Here is a 27,354-nt window from a genome sequence, read left to right as displayed (position 1 = left end):
AAAGAAAAAAATAAAATATAGGATATATTTATTCAGAATTGTTAACTTCCAGAAGAAAAATATTTTTTTAAGAAAATTTTCAGAATCTACTTTATACCTTATGTTGAAAGTTGTAATATAAATAATTATATACACATATATATGTATTTTGACACCCATCTGACATACATTAGACCCTAAAAAATGTAGTGAACTCATGATATTTCCCTGAAATCTTCAAAATGTAGTGGGGTCAAAAAAAATTGAATTTGATATACTGCTTCAGAACACTCTGGAGTTCTGAAGCCTTCCTGTTCCAAAGTTCTTGAGTTGCTTTGCTGGAGTAGTTTTAATCAGATTTTCTTATGGCAATAGAGAAAACATTGTTGGAAGTAGATCTTTCCCATTATGTATATTAGGTGTGTTAGTTATGCTTAAATGACACTTACAAAATATACTTACTATGGTTAAGCTCTGGCTTTCCACATGATAAGACATTAAAAAAATATAGAAAAATATAGAAAAGCATAGATACTGACAATATAAAGCCATAATGTATATATACACACACACACAAATTTGCAACACTGTGCTGGTGATGCTTATCATATTCAATTAAATATCCTACACATAGGTATTACTTTGTGTTTTTTTGTTTGTTTGTTTTTTTGTTTTTTTTTTTTAATTGAAAAAGCATGTGAAAAATAATTTAAATGTGTTTCTTTTTATTTTATCATGGAGTTCAACTATGAAACAGTATTTTCAACAGTACCTGATCTTTGAGAATTAAACAGGACACCTTCCTGTATACAGACTTTGATATCTTGCCCTTAAATTGTGTAAATAAATCTACTTAAACCACCTGAGTCCTTTCTGCACCATCTCATTTGCATCATTTGAAGATGAAACAATAAACATCTGAATAAAGTCTTACTATGTGCACAGGTTCAACTTTATTCTAGCCCAGCTGTTGCATTTTTAAACTGTTACAGATGATCAAGTTTCAATAAATAAAGCAATTTCCAGGGTTATACTAAGTCAGTTAACATAATTCTTCTATAAAAAACTATTAAATTTTAAAAAATACTATTACTTTAAACTTTCTGCAGTTTCCTGAAGAAATTATATACCACAGATTTCAACAACATAAAATTTAGGTCTCTCATAAAAACTCTGATAATGAAGGATAATTCTGTTCAGTTTCCCTTTTCAACAAAATCATACCCTAGTCAGTCAGTTCCTCTTTAGACCTCATTACTCTTGACAGGATCCTGTTTTTTATAGAAACTTCCAGAAACTAAAGATCTTGTACACTGAGATCTTAATCTCTGCATCTAGTTCTGCCACTGTTCCATTATAGTTACTAGATATCATTGACCTGTTGACTGATCAACACTGCAACAGACAGATTCACACAGTAGCTAGCACTTAAAAGCATATTTAAAAAAAAAAAAAAAACAAACAAACAAACCAAACAAATAAAAACCAAACCAAAACAAAAAAACATGAAAAACAAACCAAACAACAAAGTAGATAACTTTAGCATTACAGTTTTCAATCACAGCTAGGCTTTTACGCAATCAATTTAATACTGTTTACTTAAGCAGTAGCCAACACATTTCAAGTAAATGTTACTATTCTTTTTATATCATCTAAATGGTGAATTGCGAATTGCTTCTTCCATCCTAATATAAATAACTGCCCTATGCATGCATGCACAAGCATGCATGTGTATCCACACACACACTAAATGTCACATGGGAAAATAAATGTACTTGGCATGTCTGAAATCAGTTCTTGCTAAGAAATTACACATTTGCCTGCTTTGCAAAGAGATCAACCCACTTAATGTAATATAACTCTCAAATGTATACTCCAGTTTTTAACACAGTACCTTTTTTAGACCCTGGAAACTTCTATCTCACCACAGAAAATACATAACTCAGAGAAATAATAGTAGCACCGATAGTACTTGGGCAAAAAAAAAATCCAGTCTGAGTACTCAGCTATATAACTAAGCCTATGTTTTGGTCATTGTTAATACAGTTCATACTTTTAGTAAAGAGGCCTAGTCTTGCAATTTTTGTTGTGCTGCTACTCACAAAGATCTAATCTGACACCATATTTCTTGATAACTTTCAATAACCAGCAAGTGAAAAGATCTTTCAGAAAATATTTGGCTAAAGTGTGATCCAACTGGTTACCCAATAAAGAGATAGGGAAATACCTGTGTGTCATGAATTGTGCAAGATGAAAGAGGCTGACTTTCATATGAATCCAAAAAGCTAAAGTACTCATGGGTGTAGTACTCTGAGTACTTCCTTAGACAATATTTTTTTAAGATTACAATGTCTAATTGTCTTTGAAAGGAATTTCAGAGTTATTGGCAGCGTTATAAGCAAAAGAAAACCATGTTGTAAAGGGAAGTAGTAGGCAACATACAATGACAAAACTGCTTCCAGTTCTTCTCATAACAGTAATGATACCATCAGTTTAGGAAGAAACAGCCTCCCAACACCTCTCAAGGGGATTTTATTCACTGTGTGTGACACAGTTAATGTCTCAAACATCTAAAGAAGTTTGGTAAAGGAAAGGGTCTCTATGGACACACTCGGGCTATGATGGGAAGATGTGCTAAGTAGAGAAGCGACCCACAGAGGTGGGACCACACTTTTCTGAGGCTGAACTTCCCTATTTTTTGTGACTCCATAAAGTGTCAACAGAGAAGCCATTTCTACAACACATGTGCTAAGAAGAAAGGCCAGACACCGCTCATGCCTGCAAGGAGGGAGGAGTAACTCCCCAATGATCTCTAAGCCCACTGACCCATTTTCAGAAGACTCTGAAGGTACAAACTACACATGCACCAAATCCAAGAGAACTCTAGAAGCAGACTGCTTAATTAGCCTAATGAGTTCAAGTACCCACCCAGAGGAGGGGCAAGGGGTTATAAAAGGATGTGAATTGAAGCCCTGAGTGGTGGTGCCTTTCCGGAACTGGACCACTAGGTTGGCTGGACCAATGTTGGAACCAGGACATGTGAAATCTTTCCTTTTTGTCTCTCTCCCTTACTGTCTCCCCTCTTTTTCTCCTTTCTTTTTCCATTCTCTACCCCTATATCCCTGCATATACAGTAAGGCTTGCCCAGGCATGTTTAAGGCTGTTGGGATATGTTTATTTTGTGCGTTGTTGGTGTGCCTTGTAAGATTTGTGGTTTGTCAGTGTACTGTGGCTTTTTGCCACTTGTTGCAGAGGTTGCAAGATTTACTGACAACTTTTCATGCCAATATCTGTTATGAACAAATAAAATCTAGGTTTTTGAGCTGAAGAATCACTGGTCTAATTTCATCTTAATCCTGACCTGGGAATCGGTGAATCTGAATTCCTGTACTGAGAAATTGGGACTTGACAAAGGTATAAAAAATTTAGTATTTTTTTCTAACAGATATGGTATAATCCAATACCTTGTCTGGGCTTGCACTGGTGAATATTAACAGGCCAACTTGGAAAAATGGGCAGTCACCATCAAAACAGCACAGATGAACAGTATTCAAGCTTCACCCACCAAACAATGAAAATAGACTAAGGGATTTTGGTATTACTGGTGAAAAATTAGAGGAGAGGCTCAGTAAGACCACACTTGACATTATATATTAGCCTGAAGAGAGAAAGAGATAGATGAAGTTATACGGTTTCAGCCTGCTGTTCAGACCACTTCAGTGTCTATGTCATCCTGTTTCTGAAAAAATAGAAATCAGAAATCACTGGATGTATTCATCCAGTCTGTGCTAGGTTAGAAACTGGATTAGAATATCATAATGACCCTCATTCAAACACCTTTGAACATCCAATCCACTGTTAATATTCAATTACATTTAATAGTAAGAATTCAGTGAAAAATTAATGATACTTACGGACACAAACAGGAGTTTGTCCAGACCACTTGTGATCCTGTAGGCAAATTCTGACAGATGTACCAACAAGTCGAAAGCCAGGATTACACTGGTAGACTACGGTATCACGATAACTGAAACCATCTCCACTAATATGACCATTTACAATTGGGTCTGGAGAACCACAGTGGCCAGCTACAATAAAAGAACAATCCATCAAACCCATATATTATTACAAACCTTGCCAACATTTACAAGAATCTGATAGGAAACCAAAATTTCGTCCTTGCTTTCAATAAACAATGTGTTAGAGTCAAATACCATACTGTATAAAACAAGTTCTGAGGTGTAAAAACTGCAGGTGATATTTCTTCTACTTTTTTTAGGGTAAAGTGATATTCAAATAGTTTTAATTTTTCTATGTGTAGTTTCTGCAGCTTCTGTTGCAGAAATTAAAAAAATTGTCAGAAGAATGTCTGGAAAATGTAAATTGCAAATGTCTGAAATTGCAAATCATTTAGTTTAATTGCTAGAAAACTGACAATTTTAGCACAGATATATTTTCCCCTCTGCCTTAGTAAAATTGCCTTTGTCCACAGAGAAGTGTAAATTAAAAGGTATTTAACTCTCAAACCTATACTATTATTTCATCATAGAGTTCTGATTTCTCTTACTCATGATTTGCCCTGGACTTTGTAAGTAGATCTCTACCAGTATATTAAACATGGTTGGAACAATTCTCTCTCAGAGGCCAACCAACACAAAGCAGCCTACATCTGTAAAATGAAAATTTCTTGCCCTCCAAACCAGCACAGCTGCTAGCAAGCTGCCTACGAGAAGCAGTACTGGTTTAAACTAATTTGAACCATTCTCAGAAATCGTCTTGGAGAATCTCAGCTAAAAACATATCCAGGTATTGTTTTAATGATTTAACAGGAGAGATTATAAAGTTTCATGCTTGCTTGCATGTTCTGGTATTGTTATTTTATTAGAACAAACATAGCCCTTGTTATTATATCCAACAAATAAATGATTTCACACTAGCAGGGTATTCAGACATTAATAGACAGATCCTAAGACTGTAATCAAATTTAAAAATAAAACAAAACAAGACCAAATCAAAACTAACTAAAGATAAATAAAATATAATTTCTGTGAGATTACAGCCAGTTTATTTCCTTCAAGAGAAGAAATACTGAGTTATTTCAGATATGTATATATGTCCTACTTAGCTTTATTACCTCCTTTACAGTGCCATTTAGTGTCTTATTTACATTTATTTTTATTAGAAATTTTCTCCAGTCTAGTTTGAAGCCTGCAACATAGAAAACAGGTTTCTACACAGAATTCTTTAAGAAAAAATAATATATACAGCTAAGTATATCTTGTAATGTTCAAATATTTCCTAATATTCAGCTCCAGTAGCTACAATAAGTTCATATTTATTCATTAACAGCTTTTAGTAATTAATTGCTAGAATTGGGCTTATTGTGTTTACTCTTTCCAAATAATAATCACCATTATGTTATTTTCAGCTGATTCTTAGTGAAATGGACATATTTAATGCCTTTCCTATGCTTATAAATTCATATTCATGTCAAAATTATAATAACTCTTCTTTATATTGCTTTCCAATTTGGTCAGTACACTTAGAAACAGTCACCTTTTCCAGATGGATGAAGGCATGGAATGGAAGGAATGTCTACTAGCACTGCTTCCTCAGTTATATCAGCTGCTGTTAAACAATACAGAATGCATTACTCCAGGGTAATATCACTCTTGGCACTAAGGAAGTCAAGTAATGATTTTATTCTCTCTAGATTCTTAATTCTCTTTGAAAACAGAGTTGCTGAGCTGGAAATTTTGTCTTTACTGATTGAAGAGGAGAAATTTTTTTTTTTTTTTTTTGGTGAAACTGATTAATTACAACTCGCAATAATTTTATCTGAAACTATACTAAGTCCTCTTTTTAAGATGTGAAGACAGGGATCTGAGGCTCATGACTGCTGCTAGAACTTAGGGGTGTATGATGTTCTGTTTCACAAAGGCTGTATCCATCAACAGCAGGCTTGTTTGTAACAGCTTCTTTGGGTTTGAATGTCCTTTCTAATAAAACCTCTTTAATAGTGCTAGATAGTATATTTCATTTACACTTATTAGCTTTTCTAAAACACTAAAAAGGTAGAACACATGCCACTTGATTGCTTTTTTCATATATATAGAATTGTTATAATAATCTTAATTGTAGGATTGCTGATGTCTTTGAGGAAGGATATTCTCTAAATTTGTGGAAGAAAGTATGAATGTAAGGTTTTCACACCCAACTTCTTATTCAGCTTCTCTTCCCCTGACAGGGAGTATGGCAACAGAGAATAACAAGGACACTGCAAGTGTATTTTTCTCCTTGAAATGTCTCATGGAATAATTTACCTTATTGTTCTTAATCCAAATTAGTAATATGATCCACCTTTACCATTCTCTCTCTCCTCCAGCCTCACTCAGCCTCTTGTCTATCACATACTCCAGTCCCTAGCTCCTTAACAGGCTCAGACTTGTTCCATTTTCTGATATCTCCGTTGTATGGTGGAGAACACAAAACCTACAGTTTTCTATGAGTGCTGAAGAGGAAATAGTAACATTGACCTGCTGACTAAACTGCTGCTCATACAGTCCAGTCTGTGATCTTCTTTACTGCAAGGCCACACTTTTAACTCTTGTTCAGCTGCTCTGCTAGGTCAACTGGGTTGCTTTCTGTAAAACTTCTTTCTGCCCAGTCAGTTCCAAGCCGGTACTCATGAATGGCATTATTCTAGGAAAAGCGCAGGATACTATATGTGCCTTTGTTGAAATTTATGAGCTTCCTGTTGGTCCGTTCCTCCAGATTCTCAAAGTCCCTCTGTCTAGCAGTACTGCAGTCCATCATATCAAGTGTTCTGCCATCATTTGGTGTCATCCTCAAACTTTCTGAGGCTGTACTCCAAACTCTTATCCAAGTCACTGACAGAGGCTGGATAATATCGACCTCAGAATTCATCCTCAGTATTCACTGCCTACTAGTCATACTTTGAATCATGAAAGACTACCCTTAGAGTTTGTTGGTTCAATTAGTTTTCCACCCATTTTGTAGTCCCCCCATCCAGTACCTGTCTTCAGGCTACAAGGATAGTGTGGGAAACTTTCAAAAGTTTTGCTATTACACAAAGTGAAAGAAATCTACTGATGAAATCTACTTCGATCTACATCCAATGACATATTCATTGAAAAAGGCAGTAGGATTATTAAGGATTGTTTTTAATTGTTCCATCTTTTCTGTTCTCAATTATTTTCTTGTTTTCCCGATGTCTGGAAATGGACTTAGTTCCTAATACTTGCTCCCTATTTTTTTCCAGGAACTGAGCTGAATGTGCTAACTTCTTGCATTCTTGGGTAGCTGATGTTATAATTGTGTGTTTTTTTCCCAGTAATTGTAGTTGTTCCCACCTTTCAAGCATGGTAGAAAGCAGCCTCACAATGACATATACCATCATCTCAGACTTATCCAGTCATAACACAGATATTAGTTCAGTTTATTTCAGTAGTTCCTTCATTGATTCCCTCTACTGCTGTATCATCTCTCCCCCACAACTTTACTACTAGGAGTAACAAATTCATGGCCTGGATAATCTATGGCCTAGATGAACCATGTAATAGAGCAGAGGTATACCTATATTTTAATCACAATTTCTTCTCCTAAAGAAAACAATTCTTTATCACCCTAAATATCCAGGCAATGGGACAACTCTGAAAATTGTCATTCAGGCAATTTGGACAATCACAGATTTTGAGAAACTGAATCTATGAAACAGATGTAAAATGGGAAAAGATAAGCTGTATTTTTACCAAATAGAATGGAGCACACTTGATATTTCAAAATTTTTCAAGACCTAATTAGTGAATAATTGAAAAGCAGTTACTGTAGAAGCCAAACACAGGGACCCACAGGAAATTTCAAGAAGACAGCTGAGATGTGCCACTGGCATAATGTAAAATACAAAACATTATGCACTTTCTCTTAGACAGGGATTTAACAAGTTGCTGGACTTATTATATACAGATTGTCCCACCTAGTGGATTTAATGATTTTTCTGGGAATTTTCACTCATTTAAATTCAATATTTCAACAATTCAAGAACTCAAAGAGCACTGCAGTAACACAAAATATATGTAATTTTCCATCAAGTAAAATTAGATTAAAAGAAAATTAAAGAGGCTGCTAGTGGATTTTTTAATAAAATATGGTCTCAAGAATTAGGGAAATTGTTTACATGGTTCAAGGTTGATTCAGTAGTTTTATTCTAAAACATCTGGAAAGCAAAATACAAATAATTCAATTTTATTTTAATAAAAATTTGAAATAAGACAATATCACAATATCATACTGCAGTTTACTTATGAGTTATCAATTACAGGATCAGATATTTTTACACAATCACAGTCAGCAGCAGCATTTTTTCACACTGATAAATGTAGAGAATTATATATATTATAGAAATACATAAGATATGGAATTCTTACCTTTTTGGAAAAAAAAAAAAAAAAAACAAAAAAACAAACAACTAAAAATACATGAAAATGGAATGGAGTAGATTATATTTGAGTTTGTATTTTACAGTATGTCCTTGACTTGTTTATGTATAGTTTTGCACCTGAAAGTCATAAAAAGTAAGGAAAAAGTATCTATTCAGAAAAAACTTTAGTTAATGATTAAATGCCACCAATACCAGGGATGGTCTTAAGCAAACTCTTAAATGCTTCCAATTTGATCTATGCCCTACATGTATGTATGATCACTCAGACACACAAAGCATGCACACAAATATATACGTTTTGTGACTTATAGGTGCAATTATTCTTGGAAGGAAATACAGGGAAGAGATACGAAATATTAACAGTGTGAGTAATTGAGTGAAACTGAAAAGAATCTTGCCTAATAATTGATATTTATCCCTGCATAACTAAGAAAAAATACATATAAGACTAGCAACCTGAACATTAACCTTGAACTCATTAACTACAGTCATTGGTTTTATTTTTCTTTTCAGAGAAATAATAAGGATTTGACAAACATTTTCCTGAGATACAGAAATTAGTGTACTTAGCTGGCCTGAAATCATAAATTGTTTCTACAGAGACCAGTGGGTAACATAAAGTGATACCTATTTAAAACTATAGCTGTCCTGAATTATATTCATTTAGGTACAGTGTAGGTAAAAAAAAATCTCTGACTCATTATCATTCATTTGAAATGAAAAGACATTCAGAGCTCCCTGGGTGTTTGCCTCTTGATTTTCAAAGACTTCAGGTAAGTCCTAAAGGCACCTCTGAAATAAATTTGGTGCATGCTGTCCTTGAAATTTAGGAATACACAACTGGAGGCATTCACATCATGTGGCTTTAAAATTTAAAAATTTACCTTTCATGAATTGCTCTCTGGAGGAGCCTGCATAGTTCCATTGACCTTGTTGGGAATTTAGGAACTTAGATTGTACTCTAAATTGCATCTAAATTAAGTGTCTAAAGTACATGGTGTGACTATCTCTTATGTGAGAGAATGTAGAGAGGTAGGAAGAGGTCTAATAGCAGAAATACAACCTTCTGCAGCATGCGATAACTCAAATTTAGACTTTTACACTCGGATCTGTGCAGTATTTTTGACACTATAGAGCTTGTCTGATTTTGAAATAGCGAAGACTAAATAGTAATTAACAACCTTCCAGATCTAAATGTGAACCTTTTTGTTTAGTGAGGTAGATCCATGCATTCAACTGTTCTAAGTATAGGGCTGCATTCAACAATGTAATCAATAAAATAGAAACCAAAGCCCACCAAATTTTATAAAAAAGAGGAAGTATAAAAAAAGCATTTGTCTTTTTGCAGTAATGATTCCTTTAAGAAGTCCTGTGTTTATTACAAGTGGGAATAGATCTGTAGAAATCATTTAAAATGCAGATAGTCAGGTGGAAACAGAAAAGTTATTAGTTATGACCAAAGGAGTCATATAATAGTAATGGATACCAGTTTCAATGTGAATTTGTAAGAAAACAAAACAGACAAAATCCAACAGCAAATCACTCCTGGAGAAGAAAAGGATGAATTCATACAAATGGAATTCAAGATGCATATAGAGATTTTCCTAACTATGTGAACTAGTAAACTTACTAGCTTTTTCCCAAAGAGTTAATAACTTCACTGTATGTAGTTTTTAAACTGATTTCAAGAATAAATGGGTATTGTTCACTATACAAGTCCTGTACTGATCAGTTCTTCTCCATCCCTACCCTATTCGAATCTAAATATATGGTTACCACAGACATTTAATCTTCTGGAGTGTACAGTGGTAAAACAATATATTTCTTAGGAGTCAGAATAGAAGAAGAAATCTTTTACAACCTTCCATGGACAAGAGTTATTTATAATACAACAGAATCCATTGAGATTTGTATACTATTTAGTTTGTATATGTTGGCAGTCAAATTACCCTATGTGTATAGCCTTTCAAAAAAGAAAAGCAGTACATAAGTCCTAAACACTATTATTATTGATCAGATGATGAAGTAGTATTTCAGATTAGTTAAAATGAATTAATGCTAACATGTATCTTCATGTTTGAAATTATTAAATACAGGTGTCAGACACTACACTGACAATGAATGGTATAACACACAGCAAAAACCTTCTGGGTAACAGCAATTTTTTACAACACAGCTTGTACATTTGCAATAAAAGAAAGGGCTGAGGAAAATACTCCTACACATGCAAATCTGGGGCTGTTGGATCTTCACAGATGCAGATCCAACATCTTGTAACTGTCAGTTAGCTTGAGTCCAGGGATAACGTGACATGAGTAGGAAGCTGATGTATCTTCACCTACAAACTTCTTACATAGTTCCACTGTGGAACTGATGAATTTATGTATGTTAAAAAGTAATGCTGAAATATTGCATTCTCCTAACCAGCACCTCAGTGGAATACTTTTTTCTAATAATAAATATATATATATATATATAGTACTCCTTTACTGCTCTAAATATCAAAAGAAGCAGTAATGGTGAATTCCCCAACATTGGACACTTTTAAGATTCAGCTGGACAGGGTGCTGGGCCATCTTGTCTACACTGTGCTATTGCCAAGAAAGGTTGGACCAGAGGATCTTTGAGGTCCCTTCCAACCTGGGATTCTATGATTCTATGAAAGTGTACTCCATTTATGCCATGATTTCCTACATGAAAATGACATCATTCTTAATACAGGATATTTTGAATTGAAAAATAAAATGTATGGAATTGAAAATATATCAAGCCAGAGAAATTCTTTCCTTTTCACAAAATTTGCCAGAAAGAACTACATTTTTCTGGGAACTCACTAATAACAAACTGCTCTTCAGAAGCTTGGTTAGCTCTATGAGACAATGGTCACTACTTTTGACCATTCTGTATCTTAAGAGATGACATACTGTAAAACTATATTCACAAATATTGTGCTACAAACAATACTGTTAAAAAATGAAGGAATAAATCAGGAATACATGATAAAAGGCTATAAAAGTTTAATTAATATCTTAATTACATGATTTCATGCTATTTTTTTTTTTAAAGATTCCATCTTCATTTTCCTTGACACTGCAGCCTACTATAGCAATTGGAAGAAGAAAAGGCAATCAACACAGCAAGTAGGACACAAAGACTGAGATTTTATCCCTGTCTGTGAGAAGACTACAACATTTCTGTATTTCACCTATACCCCATCAAATTGTCTGTTCTATACCAATGAAAAATAGAGTTAATATGCAGCTGAACTCCACATTCTTCTTCATCAAGGTTAGATTATTGTGCTTTTGCCTGTTAGTGCATTAGTATCTTGTGGCTCGAAGCCTGTTTTATAATATTTTCTCCAAAAGTATTTTCAGGAACTAAAGATCTCCAGAAATGCAGGATGTTTTCACTAGTACTCTTTTTAAAATCATGTTTATCTAATGATGCTTGCTATTTATTTTTTTCTTAATAACCTGCTAAGATGAAATTTATGATACTTGAAAATTGCTTTTTTGAAGACATGATTGAGTTTGTATGTGGTCCCATCACACCTGGTTATTGTGGTGCAGATGTTCTTCTTTTAATAGAATTTTATACCAGGGGAATGTTGCTGTGTTTTAAAATGCAGCTCTGATTTTCTATGATTCACTAGGGGAACTGTAGCCATTTCTTGAAGTTTAGTGTTGCTGAGAGCATGAACTCAAAACTCAATACTTGCCGATATGCTTTATGATGGTACGATGAAGAAACTTTTCTTATAAATTTAAGGCAAAACAGCATAGACTACTTACTTTACACTTATATCTGTAAGATATTGAGAAACAGCAACCTGATATGCCAAAAATCATACGTATGTCTATCTGAACATAGAAAGGCAGAGACATTATTGTCACTGAGAAAGTTAAGAATGGATTCAGGTGTCTAGGAATGCTGAACAACCTTTTGTTATCAGTTCTTTAGGTATATGTAAAACTTATTTCTCACAGATCCATACTGACATTGACTTGTTGTAAATGTAGATGTCAGGTTTATTTTGACTTGGTTCATGGAACTGATATCATCAGGGATTCTTCAGACAGCACGAAGGTTTGAAGAAGCAATGCTTAGAAAAAAGGGTTTTTTCAGTTTTGATTTGAATTAATTTCTTCACATAGGACAAAAGTATGTTGTTCTTCATGACATACTGCAAAACATATCTATCCCCATTCTTTTAATGGCATGTTTTGAATATACCAAGGTCAGATGAAGATAACTGACAAATTTCTCATGTTAATATACTTTTTAAAAGCTTAATGTTTTGACAGTGTGGGAGGACAAAGGTTTTTATAATTTATAAATGAATCAGCATAATTTATTTAAAAGATTTAAGTAAAACGTTACTGTTTGACATGTTTCTAATTAGTCAAACATTATTCTAGCCTATCTGAAAATTTTACAAGTGAGTTCTGGACAGAGAATAATTTCTGACAATTCATGTTACAATTCCTATCACTTCCTTATAAAACAATGCTTTTAATGTTTCATTGCTGTAAAAAACAAGAATATGGATTATTCTGGATAATCTTAATTATGCTATTTGGTTTGGGGGGTTCTAAAAATCAATTAATGTAAAACACTTCAATTATCTGTAAAACAATCCAATTATTGTGTATGATAGGTGGCCAAACTGTTTTATTTTAAATGTACTAGATAAACATGGAATACTATGTGTTCTGCTAAAAGGATATGTCTAGGCAGCAAAGAGAAAGTTGCTTTTTAAGTGACATTGAGCTCTGGAGAAGAAACAAGAGATTCCTCCTTTCTTGACAGCAACTGAGTACATTCAGCTCTGAGGCAAGAAGAAAATCTGCCAAATGAGGGTAGACAAAGCAAATAAAAGCTTCCAGAAATAAATATACTGTCCACAACCAAGAATACACCCACTGCTGAGCCTCAAATGTGACTGAGAAAAAGAAGTTTTCTTATGTCTATATTAGGAGTGCAAAACAATATGAGTGAATCTGAAGAATGAAAGAGCTTGAGAACTCAAGGTCCAAACTATACAGGGTTTGGAAGAGTGTTGGTTTTGCTTGACCTTGGACGATCTCTTGTCTACTTCCCTTGACTGAATGCTCAATATGCTGAAAGCTCATTTGTGGTTGGAATGCATCAGAAATACTCCTGAAGCTCATCTTCCAGCTTAGTTTCATCACACTCCACAAAGCAAATCAAAGTACTCTAAATGTGGGCAGTTGAGCCATTTAAAAAACATCTTATTGTCCAAAAAGCATTCCAAAAACATCAATTAGAATTTAATTTCTAATAAAAAGTTATATGCTAGTACAGTAGTATAAAATCATATGCAGTACATAATATTTCTATATTTAAGATATCTTTTCATTGATTTAAAAATGTTGCTTGGTAAGAGCTGAATTCCAGTACTTGATACTGTGTTTGCTTATGACAAAACAAAACAAAAGAAAAAACAGAAATTTGTTTCTTACCTAGGCATTGGGTTTCAGTACCACTCCAGAGACCATTTGCCAAGCATTCTCTCACATGAGAACCAACTAATGTGTATCCTGTGTTACAGGTGAATATTGCAGTAGCTCCATACGCTGTTAAGGTTCCAATCTTATTTCCATTTGGTGGAGATGGAAGACCACCACAGGAGATAACTAGGAAACAATAGAACAAACTGAAATATGAAAATACTCTTCATAATTTCTTAGGCTGGAAGACAATATACCACCTTATATTTTCTTAAAATGTAAATGTAATAAGAATGAATATGAAAGTTACATTCCACAGTAAGGGCTTAAAATTATGCTTGATTTGGCAACACATGTTCTAAATCTGAAAATTCATTAGGATATACTTATATCTTGTCAGCAGCTTAAACACAATCTCTATTTCTAATTCTGAAACAAGGGAATTACATGAATGTCTGGGAAGGTTGCAGTTATATTGCACATGTACATACTCCTCAAATATATGTTCTCCAGACTTTTTGTCTGTTTAAAGATATTATCTTTTTTTAACATGTAGTACTCTGAACTTTTCTGAACTGTTTTTTACCTTGTTCCCCACTGTTATTCATAATCATATAAAATATATGGTAGTCTACTTACTAAAAATATAAATCTTCTGTTTTTTCTTAAGACTAGAAAACCTTCTGTAGTGTAAGCTGCAACCCACAGCTATTGCAGGGATCATCTGAAAAATTACCTTTTAAGAATGTAACAAACTCTAATTTAATTTAAACTGTTCTGTCATGCCATTTGTTTCAAGAAAAATGTATCAATAATATTGTAATTAAAGATGATCTATGACTTCAAGAGTTTCATCTATGTTTTATTTTATGTTAACATAAATCATGGGTTTACTTTCAAAAGCATGTTAATCACAAATAAACTTCCTATCTGAAATCTCAAGGCCACATTCTTCTATGTTTTAAAAGGTTCATTGTAGAAAAAAACATGGAATTAGATAGAAGTTGGATAAAATCAAGCACATACCACTGTGCAATTAACTCAGTCATAATCAGAATATATGTGATCAAAATTTCTTATGCACAGGTTTCCAGAGGTGGATAAGACTATTTTCAAATACAATCAAGTTACATTAATGTAACTTGTTGAGTAGCCTAACATTGTAACTTCTAATACTAATGCTGAATTTTAATTACACTTATGCATGTGTTAAAAAAAAATATTTTCCTAAAATACAATAGAATAATTTTTTATAAACATAATAAAAATGCTTTATTATTTTTAATTACAGTTTTTTCAGTTAAAAATAACTAAACTACATGAATAACGAGCCACCTCGTGAATTGTTAGGCAGCTGTTTAGTGTATTCTTAAACAAATAAAATAAATTTACTTAGGTCTCTCTTAATCCAGAACCCCCTTAATTTGATGTTTTGCTATTCCTTTAGAGATACTATTCACAAGTAGTTATTGATAAATATGATCTAAATGCCTTATAATCAGTGTGTTAATTAGCTTTCCTGCTGCTACAAAAATATAAATGGATAGAATCTACATTTATATAACATATCCCTAGCATGTGAATGACAGACAGAAATTAAACCATAGACTCCTCAAAATATTCTATAGTGTATTTCTGGATCTTAATGATCTGTATCCATTGGAAATATTACTGAACATTTTGGGGGGGATGAAGTTTATCATAATTAAATCCTAACCAGTCTTCTATCAGAGAGCAAAATAATGTACCTATCTTATAAATAATCTAATGTATCTTCAATCAGCAACTCCTTCAGTTTCTGTATCTACCTAATACTTTGTTTTTGGTTAACATTATCCCATGTGGATCGTGTCATTTTCTACTTATATAATAACCCTGTAATTGTAGAGGTTGGTCAAGAACTAGCTTTTCAAAGACTTTTCAGCAGCTGAGCAGTAGCTGCATATTACGCAGCAAGTATAAAACTATTTTTTTTTTAGTGTGTGTGCACAAAACGAAAGGGGCATAATTGCAGTTAGTAGAATAAAAAAACTCATTAGTTCTAATTTGAAAAGAAAATTTATAAAACTATTGCTAATATAGAAGAGTCACCTTATTTTCCAACTGAATATTTTCAAAAGGAGATTTTCCCAAAACAAAACTCATGGAATAAAACAGAGAGCATAATTCCACAACCCATCATCATTTAGATAAGAACAAATACACTGCCTTTATATATGTATTGTATTGATTGCTGTTACAGGTATCTCTCTCAACCTTGTGCTAAAAACATCTTAAATAATTTTTTTCTTTTCTAGAAAATAAATACTTTTATATTATTTTTAGTTAAATGGTGTACATCCTCCTTTGTTCTCTTTTTGTTCTTCTTTTCCCATCTTATTATCATTCCCTAACACTGCCTCTGTAAATGCCATGCCTTAGGTTTGTAGCCACACACTTCTGAGTACTGGTGAGGAATTGTGTCAATTTATACTTGAATCGTTCTTGGGAGTGTTTCAGTACTATCTAAAATGACTTTAGGTCTAGCCTCCAGCTGCTGTTGAATAAGGTTGAGAAAGTCTCCCAAGTTCTCTTTAGTATCTACCAGCTTAGATATTGTAATTTCTCACATATGGCATTAAGAGCTTGGATTTAGGCAAATTAATTTTGTCTTCTGTTTGTCACAATATGTACATCAAACTGAAGGTTTTGCTCAATGATTTATTTGGAATATGAAAAGTTATCTGATATGTATGTTCATTTTGTTATCTCTATCATAGAATCATATGAAATACTTTTGCTACCATTTATCATAAGCTGTCTGCAGATTTAACAGTGTTTGACAGAGTAGTATGATTCTGTTCTCTTTTCTTAAACACCAGAAGGTATAATTTAGTAAACTCTTCACCTGATCCCAAGAATTCTTTCCTAAAATGCTGCTATAAAAATTTTATTATTGATTCAGCTTGTTTCAGAATAGCCATCCTTAAATATCTTCTAACATTAGAAACTTAACTGAATGTAAAAAAAAAAAAAAAAAAAAAAAGTCAATCTCTAAAAAGAAAATAAAGCATCTCTTTCAGGATGAAATATTAAATTTTAGTATCTCACTGAAATGACATACTGCTCTGAAAAGTTAAATGTGTAAATTTTATTTCCAGTTTTGCTTAGTCTGCTAAATCTGTCAGCTGGCAATTTTCCTTCATATGCTGGGATTTTCTGTGCTGCCCTGTCATTGAAAGAGGGCCTGTAAGTACTATCATAATGTAGGAAAGGTTTCTGCTTCAAGGGTAGCAGGACTAGATGATGTGCCTAACATCCTCTCTCCAACAAAAACAAATAACACATTGGACAAAAAAGAAATGAAGGTTTGGGAGGATTCATTAAGAATTTTATACTGTAATCCTTGACAACTGTATGATTCCACTGAGAATACCAAGATTCTCTAAATCTTTAAGCGTCCAATGTCAGGGCTGATGTAATTTATGACATTTTCATTATAAAAGCTCATACGTGTGTTTCTCTAACAGTAGTTTTCATGCTTCACCCAAGAGGTTAAAGCAATATCATCTTCTAATCTAATTCTAATCTGGAATTTTCTAAAGTAATAACATTACCTCCTAGTATTCTCTACATACTTATGCACTATCTAGTTGAACAAAATCCATATTGATACATAGATCATAATCCAGATTGATCTTCTGATGCTACTTCTTTGGGTCTTGTATGAAATTTATTGTACTTTACACATAAAGAGTTTGAATCAATTAACTTCAGCAAATTAATGAAAATTTCATATTTGCTTACTTATAAGAGTTTGATAGCAAAATATATTTTTAAAAGACTTTAAACTGTTTATAAAACAAAATATATGTATTAAAATGCATAGGATATTCTTTAGAAAAGTATGTTCCTTACCTTTACAACTTGGCCTTTCATTACCTACACTCCAAGTTCCATTAGTCCTGCACTGTATGAGTCTTTGACCCAATAAATAATATCCAGGACTGCAGCTGAGCATTACTTGAGCTCCATACTCATTCAGTGACCCAGAAATCAGTCTCCAGGCAACATGTTCTGAGAGCAGAGTCTCTATGCCAGGGCAAGTTACAGCTGTGAAGAAAGCACATTAAATATTATCATTCTACCTCTGTTTTTTTCATGGATGTATGTCTTGTCCTACTGGCAGAAGTTTTGCAATGTAAAATTGAGCATACCATAAGCATTTCTGAAATACAAGTTCCAGAAAAAAAAGTAATGAACATCATACAATGAGTATTACAAATTGGGCAGGCGTTTGTTGTATATTTTCATTTTGTGAGATGCAGTGCAACAATGACATACAATTATGCTCTCTAATGCAATTTATTTAAACATTTCAGAGACAAAGCACATCACAGACTGCAGAGAATGTAAGAGGGAAAGCAAATAATGCTATGTATTTTTTGCAAAGGCTCAAGTGATGCTTTATTTTTCTATCCATGATAATCATTTTAGAAAAGCTTTAACAAGTTCTTAAAATACATTGCCATAAAAGCTGTTAACACACATTCAGATACTAATTACTGTAAAATGGTATAGTCTGGGCATTCAGGAAAACTATTACATTCCAGTTTAGAACACTTGACATAAAAAAATAAAGATGACATTTAGAGAGATTTTTAGAGTGATTTCAGTTTTATTTTTTTTAGTATTTCAGACTTCGTAAGAGAATGCAGTTACTGCCAGTAGACAAAAACTGTAGTTTATGTTTTTCATAAGGATTAACATAGATACCAACCATATATAGCATTTTAAATATTTTTCATTTTCAATTTGATGCTCTGCAATTCAAGATAAAGTGCATAGAATGTTTACAATATTTACAATGTTGACATGAATTCTATCTTAACGTGCATTTACATTAATGTCTTAATCTCTGCAAAAATTAAATTAGTTTTATGAAAATATTTATGATTACTTTATATAAAACATCTGTATTTTGTATCTTTCCCTGCTATAGAAAAAGTCTGAATGAATTAGAGATTGTTTATATGCCACAGAATACTTTAGAAAAAGCTACTACTCCATCAATACTTGAGAAAAGCTATACTTTCCAAGGAAAAACAAACAAACAAACAAATAAACATGTAACAGAAATTTAGTTCCTCTTCTTTTGTTTTCCCTATATGTTGCAAAAAAAAAAAAAAAAGTATCTTTCTAAATATTTTGTATACTTAGGAATCATTAACTCTGACTTTTGCACAATATACTCAAGGCACCACACTGTTTAGTGTAAGACAAAAGTGTTATTAGGAAGTGTGTAAAAACTCCAGACTATACTGGAGAAATAAAAAGAAACGTCTGATTCTCATTTATGCTATAATAAATTTAATCATTCTAGCAGGGAAAGGACTAATAAAGCTGACAAAAAATAATTACATGTTCTGTAGACTTTACACTGTCTGAGAGGTATAAAGTGATTTTATCAAGAGTATGAACATGTGACGAAAGAGGCCAGTTCTCTGGCAAATTCTAGCATATAGGAAACACAGAGTTGACACCACAGCATATCTGTGAAGACATGTAAGAATTTATGAAGGGGGAGTAATCTGAAGAACTTCCAAATGACATTGTAACGTTATATTGAGTTGTAATACTGAGAATATTTTCTTCGATATTTTTTAGTATATCTTAGGAAGGATTAACAGTGTACAATAAATTTGAAATTTAATAGTTCTTCAGTTTGGCCTTTATAAGAATATTCTGGCTAGTTATGAACAGCCTTCTGGATTAAAGAATGACTTCCTACTTCCTAATTTAATTTCATTTGATATTGATACTAAACTGTGTTTCATAGCTACTCAAAGATTATAATTTATTAACCAAGAAACAGTTTTCTCTTATTTGTTGTTAAATCCAATAGACATATTAAGGCACTTCACAACACTTTGGAGTGAAAACCATATAGGTCTGTCAGAAGACAAAAAATACTTTAAATATGTACTTGATATTCCTCAAATTTAACATTTTTATCACTTCTCCTTTTCAGTAATAGTTATATTGGTTCTTTCAAAGATGAAAGCAAGGTTCTTATTTAGTCTAGTAGTAAAAATTTTAGATTTAACCATAAGGGATATCTTAAGACACTTAGAGATAAGAGGCTCAGCTATTGCAGAATAAGTAAATAAGCCACATAGATGTTTCCCTTCCATACTGAGGTTAGTATGTAATTTATTTTTTCTTTAGCTATAAATACACTTAGGATCTTGCTGCAAGCACACTTTACAAATAACTATCAGATTCTGATACCTGATTGTACAATTTCTAATTGAAGATGTTACTGAGTGCAGTATATACCTCTAGACTGCATTGATATAATCAACTAAAACTGTTGCTTGAAAAATTTTAATTTTTCAGGGACTGATTTTGATTTATTATTTTCGTCATCCTTGAAGAGACAAAAAAAGGCTATCAACAGATGACTGATTTTGTTCACATGGTTTATGAATGAGTGCATCAATTTGCCTCAGTCTCTCTTGTGCAAATTATGGGTTGAGAACTATTTAAATTGTCATTTACATAGATGAAACTCTGTAAGGGGTGAATTCAACTTTCAGACGTGAAGATGTTCTCCAAATTCTTATTTTTTATACAGAAAAGTACGAATAATATTGCTTTACATAAAGTATAGGTCAAAAAATAATAATTACTGTTTGAAATTATGATTAAGATCACTCATTTTAATGACATGACAATCTCCATATACTGATAATTCTGAATAGACTCAAAAGCAGGGAATTCATAATGAGATATACCTACCATAAACAAGATGAAAAATTGATTTGTTCTCAATGTCCAGGTATATTTGCTACTCAAGAAATGACCAAAATGTTCACTAAGCAAAATCATCACTATATGAACAGTGGCAATAACCAAAAAATATAACAAAATTTCTGCAACTACAACTAAAATCTAACAAGAATTTATGCAATAATCCACTAAGCATTTAGTTTTAACAAATCATAATGATTAATTCTTTTGATATTTTTTTTTGCTTGCTCTTTTGGTCAACAAACACATTACACTATCAATATTTTTCTAGAATCTGAATATCAGAAGACTGACTCTTCACTTGTACTGAGTTGTCCTTCTGTCTACAAGACTTTGCTTGTCTTTTCTTATTGTTACATAAGCAAAAAAAAAAAAAAAAAAAAAAAGGACATCTCATGCTATTCCAAGAATATCTTGAATATTGTGACTCTGAATGTAATTATTGTTTCAAGAGGAAAAAAAGACAAATACAATGTATGTGATGGAAAAATATCTCAATTACAGGAACTTGATATTATGTGCAAATGCAATGGTATCTGATACTTGATTGCCATTCCTCAGTAGGTGGTTAACAATCACAAAGAAAGGGAAAAGACATTTTTATCTTACTGTGTTGTGAACTTATAATGCAATATAGAGAACTATATTTTTCAAATATACCCTTTTGACTAAACTCACCATTAGCTTAAAAAAAGCAAGATTAAGGTCGTGTATTATGCCTGAGATATACATATTAGTAAAATAAGAAAACAGCAGGAAATTAAATAAGCCCATACACCACAGAATCTAAAAACAAAGATGTAAGAACAAAATAGGATCATTTAAGCAAGTTTCAGTATGGTAGTAGGAAAAAAAAAAAAAAAAAAAAAAGAGCAAAAAAATTATGCGCTTCTTGTTGTTCAAAATATTTAAATGGAAAAGGCTTCAAAATCTCAAAAGTTACTACTATATGGTCACTCTCTAAAGAGAGCATTGGCCTAATTTAAAGTATTGCCTGATAAAGACTTTCAAGTAACAATATAGATGGACATCTCTAGTTCCTTTCATCATGTACTAGAGATCTCGATGTAGAATGACTGAAGCAAGTTACTTACTTGTCATTCAGTTAAGCATTTTTAATAGGTATCTGTTGCTTGGTATTTCATGTAATTAAATTCAATAGCCTGACGTCCATGATCCATCTGTGTCTTGCTGTATGAACAGCACAAATCAGATGTGTCACAATTCAAATCTGATGTAAATAGCTTTAATGGAAATAAAGGAATTTCAAACAACTGCCTCAGGCATTGTATTACCAGAGATACTTTGCAAAACAAACTGCACTGATTTCAACCTTCATTTTAATAGACCTGGGATTAAAATGAACTAATTTATTTACCATTTACCTTTCTGTGCTGTGATTACTGCTCATCAAATTGGAGGTGTTTCTATCTCTGGAGAATAAATACATTTATCCTTACAGCAGTAATACTACAAAACCAGGTTGTTATGCAGATTGACTAAGCTTTTACGCACTTTACAAGTAAGAAATCTTGGGTAAAGCATACCTGCCTCTGAATAGCAATCAGCTTCGAGAATATTGTCTTTAATATTGTCATGTAGATCACTAGCATTTTAAATTAGCACTTCTAGTTTAAGAAGTAATGAGAATCTTTTTCAAACTGAATAAATTTTTAGAAAAGGAAAAAAGAAGATAAAAAAAGAGTTAAATATTTTGTTAGGCTATTATAAACAATAAAGAATATTTTTTATTTTTGAAAGTTGAGCTAAATTATAATAAATAAGCTTTGTTTTACAGGTTAGCCATTGTCTGGTTAAGTTTGATCGTTTCAATAATACAAGGTTTGTTTTTTTTTTTCCACCTGATCTATTAATTCAATATTTTTAATCCCTAGTTAGTTTAACTTGCCTCTTCCCTCCAGAAAATCTGCTGATATTTCTGCTGATTAATCATTCAAGTTATGTTCTTTGTAACTTGTCAATTTTTTTTCTGAAAGAATGAAGTGCAGTTCAATACCCTGGAGCACTGCCTTCCCTCCACATATGGCTCTGAATTCAGAGCATGCATGTGTGATCACAGCTGGTTTTGAATAATTCTTCTTATGTATTCTGTGGAACTGCTGTGTTCAGTTCTAGGCACTGTCTGTCAAAAAAGGTTGAGATCAATTGGAGATTGTCCAGAGAACAATAATGAGAATCACCAGCTCCAAAAGTATGAAGAGTGAGAATGAATGACTGCAAGACCATTATCTTTACAGGAAGGGTAACCTGAGTGCAGGAGTCAAGGTGTTGGCAGAGAGAGGGAAGGTGCTGCAGGGGTGGCCTATGTGAGAAGAGATTTGAGCTGCTGGACACAACCGGTTCCAAAAGAAGTGCAGGTAAAACATTGCACAGGCAGAGGAGGAGGGAACAAAAAGAGTGAGAAGCAGCAAAGGGCACACCAAGATCACAGTAGTAGTAGGAGGAGGGGGTCCAGATGCAAGAGCTGGTATTCTGCTGCAGCCCACGGAGAGGACCATGCCAGAGCAGGTGGATATTTTCTGAAAGAACTGCAGCCAATGGAGGACAATGCTAGATCAAGTTTATCCTGAAGGATAACAGCTCATGAAGAAGACCAGTGTTGCATCAGAGAAAATGTATGAGGAGATAGAAGCAGCAGAAAGGAGATTCTTATGAACTGACCACAACTCCCATTCCTCATCCCCCAGAACGTTTTGGGGTGGGGACAAGAATCAAGAGCAAAGGAATGAGTTTGACCCTGGGAATAAGGGGAGGAAAGTGTTGTTTTGATATTATTTTCTGAAATGTATTTGACTTTATTTTAATTGAAAATACATTAAATTAACTTTCCCCAAGTCAAGTCCTGTGACAGTAACCTCTCTGTCCTTATCCTGACCCACAAGATTTTTCATCCTATTTTTCCGCCTTGAAACGGGGGAGTGAGTGAGCAGCTGGGTAAGTGTGTGGCTGCTGGCAAAGGGTAACTCACAACACTGTAAAAACAACAATTTTAAAACACATTAAAATAATGAAAGAAGAATAAAATATCTTCGCTTCATCCACTGTGGATACAAAATGAAATAATGCCTTTACACTGAAGAAAAAGAGATTCAGGTTATATATAGTAGGAAAAACTCTCTAAGGGAAAAAAAAAAAAAAAAAAAACTGAAATAGAGTATTCAGTAAGGTCTACAAGATTAAGTTGAATGATCATCTGACAGGGATGCTTAGATCTCTTGAAGTAATTTCCAGCAATATTTTCTAAACATTGTTTGCTGTCAATAAATTCAAATAAATTAAAACCATTCCACAATCACATATAACTTGACAATTCTTATATTCACACCACTTTGCTCTTTAAAAATAAGTTAAGTTGTATTTTACTTATTTGAAAAATTAAAGTGCTTTTCAAATTCAGAATCTGGAAAGTGCTTACTTATACTGCTAATTAGTTCAAGATTCTAAATTAATTTTCAAAAATGTTATGTATATTAGTATAGTACTTAATAACTTTAAGAATATGTCCTAAGGGGTATTTCAAGTCACATACTCAAAGTCATACTCCATTAATTATTGCTCTGATCCAGTACAAAGCCAGACAGTGGTAGCCCAATGCAAAGGAGAGGTCATGTCGCCGGGTAGACAAGACTGCATTACACTGGTTAGTTCTGTCAGTAGGCAAAAATTAAGACTAAAAGATTCTAATCCGGCTGAATTATCTACACTAGCAGGATTTTAAGAAATAGTTTTTGCTTTTACTACTTTACAAGATATATTAAAACAAATTACAACTGGTGGTTGTAACTTTTACTGCAAAAATGGAGAAGAGCACATTATTCACACTAAAAAAATATACATAAAATTGAACTATCTAATAGTTTTCTTTCAGATGTTTTAAAGGAGATAAACAAGGGGGCTTTTTAATTAAATTTATATAAATAAATTTATAAGCCTCTTCTACTTGGCTAAATGCTAAAAAATTATATGTTCCTGAAAGGCCAGTTCAGTGCATATGTATACATAAAACCTAAACATCACCAGCGAAGTTTAAGGGAAACACACTTGAGAAATACATGTCCACTTACATTTGCAAATAGGTGGCCTCCCCTTGTTGCTCCATAATCCATCTTCTTGACACACTGCTGTTGCTTGTTGACTAGATTCTAGCCTGAAGCCCTCATTACATTCAAATATCAATCTACTGCCCAAAGTGAATTCATTACCTATAACTGAACCATTCCCAGGGGCGTCAGGAATACCACAAGATACAGCTGAAAAAAAAAAAAAAAAAAAGAAAAAAAAAGGATAAAGAATCAGCACTGTCTTATATATATATTTAAAAAAAAAAAAATGTCCCACTGAAATACGAAACACAGATTAGTAGTTTTGACATATTCCATTAATAACAACTGAAATCTTCCAGCATATTTACAACATTCTAATAAATATAACAGTTTAAAACATTGATAAACACTTTGAAGTTCATTTAATATACATAAACATTTTATAAATCATAATTTGTTTAATCCAATAACTTCAGAGACAGAAATTTCAAGGCTAAGGGCAATGATTTATTTGGTAGGGAAAAAAATGAAGAAAGTGTCCACAGCGATTTGGTCCAAGAAGAAATGAACTGGAAAATTCTTAAATGGTTTCTAATAGTCTGCTTTCATTCTCTCAGGATTCCTTTCATTCCTTCACTACTCTAAACTAAACTTCATATTTGTTTGTTCTATACAAATAAAACAATGTTATTTAAGAATTCAATTTAACACTTTTTGTGTGCTGAGAAAAGCACATAAGTCTGTGACTAGACAGGGAAGAGTTTCACTGAAGTTAATGCCATTATTCAGATATCTAAACACTTATTTAAGTACCTGACTAATTCACTTCAGAGTACTAAGTATTATGTGAACCAGACTTAATTCCGTATGATGAAGAAAATTACTTACTGAATTATTTTCAATTTTATTTTGCTCTTTCAGAACGTATCTACAAATGAGCAGTTATTATTTCAAACTCACAAAGCTGAATTTGCTGTCAACATAGTGAAGTTTGAGTAACATCTAGCTTCGCAACTTATTTATTTATTTGTTTGTTTGTTTGTTTATTTATCTATTCTACCAGAGCTCAGTACAGTTCATTTAATGGTATCTCATAATATACAATTTTAAGGCAGAATATAATCACAAAAATATTTATTTCAGTCATTCTTAGGAAAGGAGGCCAAGGCAGGATTGCCTTCTGTCATTTGACTTCTCATCTCCCTTGATTTTGGTAACGAAAAGAAGACAGACAACTCTGTATCTTTTATTTTTTTTTTAATGCTATGCTTTATTTTAAAATAGCTGCTTATACACAGAGATTGACTCTAGATGCTTGAATAACTCAGTAATGATTATATATTTGCTCCATGGCACTTCTGAAGGGAAAGTCATAGTATTATTTTCTGTGAAAGGATATTATTTTCTGCAAAATGGTAACTTGGAGCAGAGAATCCATCACACTATTACAATGAATGTAAAGAGTTTGTATAATCCCACTCTGTGGGACTGGGTGCACCCTAAGCAAGTTTGCCAATGACAAAAAATTATGTCAACACACTGGAGGGAAGGGATACCATCCAGAGGGACTTAGACAGGCTTGAGAAGTGGGCCTGTGCAAAACTCATGAAATTCAACACGGTTGAGTGCAAGGTCCTGAACAGGGGTCGAAGAAATCCCAAGCACAAATACAGGATGGGTGATGAGTGGATTGAGAGCAGCCCTTCAGAGAAGGACTGGAAGGCAAGAAGAAGATGACTTGGGGGCTGGAGCACCTCCCATATGAGGACAGGCTGAGAAAGTTGGAGTTGTTCATCCTGGAGAAGAGAAGGCTCCAGGGAGATCTTATAGTGGCCTTCCAGTGCTTAAAGGGGCTACAGGAAAGATGGGGAGGGACTCTTCATCAGGGAGTGTAGAGATAGGATGAAATCTAATGGTTTCAAACTGAAAGAGGGTAGATTTAGATTAGCTATAAGGAAGAAATTATTCACCGTGAGGTTGGTGAGGCACTGGCACAGGTTGCCCAGAGAGGCTGTTGATGCCCCTTCCCTGGAAGTGTTCAAGGCTAGGTTGGACAGGGCTTTGAGCAACCTGGAAGGTGTCTCTGTTCATGGCAGGGGGGTTGGAAATAGATGTTCTTTAATGTCCCTCCCAACCTAAGCCATTCTATGATTCTCTACAAACCAATGTATGTGTCTACAGAATCAATAGCTGCTTTGAGTTTGGCATCCAGTTTATTGTTCTTCAGTAAATATACTGAATAAAACACAGCTTTGAAGCTTTAATTTCTAAATATTTACCAATAAAAAGTTTTTCATATATGCAGTAAATTGTAAGAAGCAATTCAATATTTTAGCAATTAAAAAATTCTTTGGGTATTTATTCCTTTCCAGTTGATACTGTGAATTTTTATTATTTCAATAAAGTCAAGATATTTCAAAAGGAGAAATGACAGCCTTTGTCTGAAATCTGTTAAACAGAGGTGAAAATAAGCATTAAAAAAAAAAAACCTAATTTTTATTATAATTTACCCAATTCAATATAAATGATTAATTTCACAACACTTCGTCGTGGTACCATAAACACAACTCTCAAATTTGTTTTC

The 27,354-nt window shown here is 33.1% G+C and overlaps 1 protein-coding gene across 2 annotated transcripts in view; it reads right to left on the bottom strand.

The window, feature by feature from the left end:
* The window catches only part of CSMD1 (CUB and Sushi multiple domains 1), a 1,179,538-nt gene that overhangs the window by 64,797 nt on the left and 1,087,387 nt on the right, over positions 1-27,354 (bottom strand). For both annotated transcript variants that reach the window (XM_042802880.1, XM_042802881.1), the window contains exons 50-53: positions 24,792-24,977; positions 17,812-18,006; positions 13,927-14,100; positions 3,894-4,067 (exon numbers count right to left, since the gene is read on the bottom strand). In XM_042802880.1, coding sequence (XP_042658814.1) covers positions 3,894-4,067; positions 13,927-14,100; positions 17,812-18,006; positions 24,792-24,977 — 729 coding nt within the window. The remainder of the gene's footprint in view (positions 1-3,893; positions 4,068-13,926; positions 14,101-17,811; positions 18,007-24,791; positions 24,978-27,354) is intronic.

Source organism: Tyto alba, unplaced genomic scaffold, assembly GCF_018691265.1.
Source record: "Tyto alba isolate M040663 unplaced genomic scaffold, T.alba_DEE_v4.0 Super-Scaffold_40, whole genome shotgun sequence".
NCBI classification, from domain to species: Eukaryota; Metazoa; Chordata; class Aves; order Strigiformes; family Tytonidae; genus Tyto; species Tyto alba.
The sequence above is the reverse complement of the archived record's forward strand: the minus strand, read 5'-3'. Positions and strand labels throughout refer to the sequence as shown.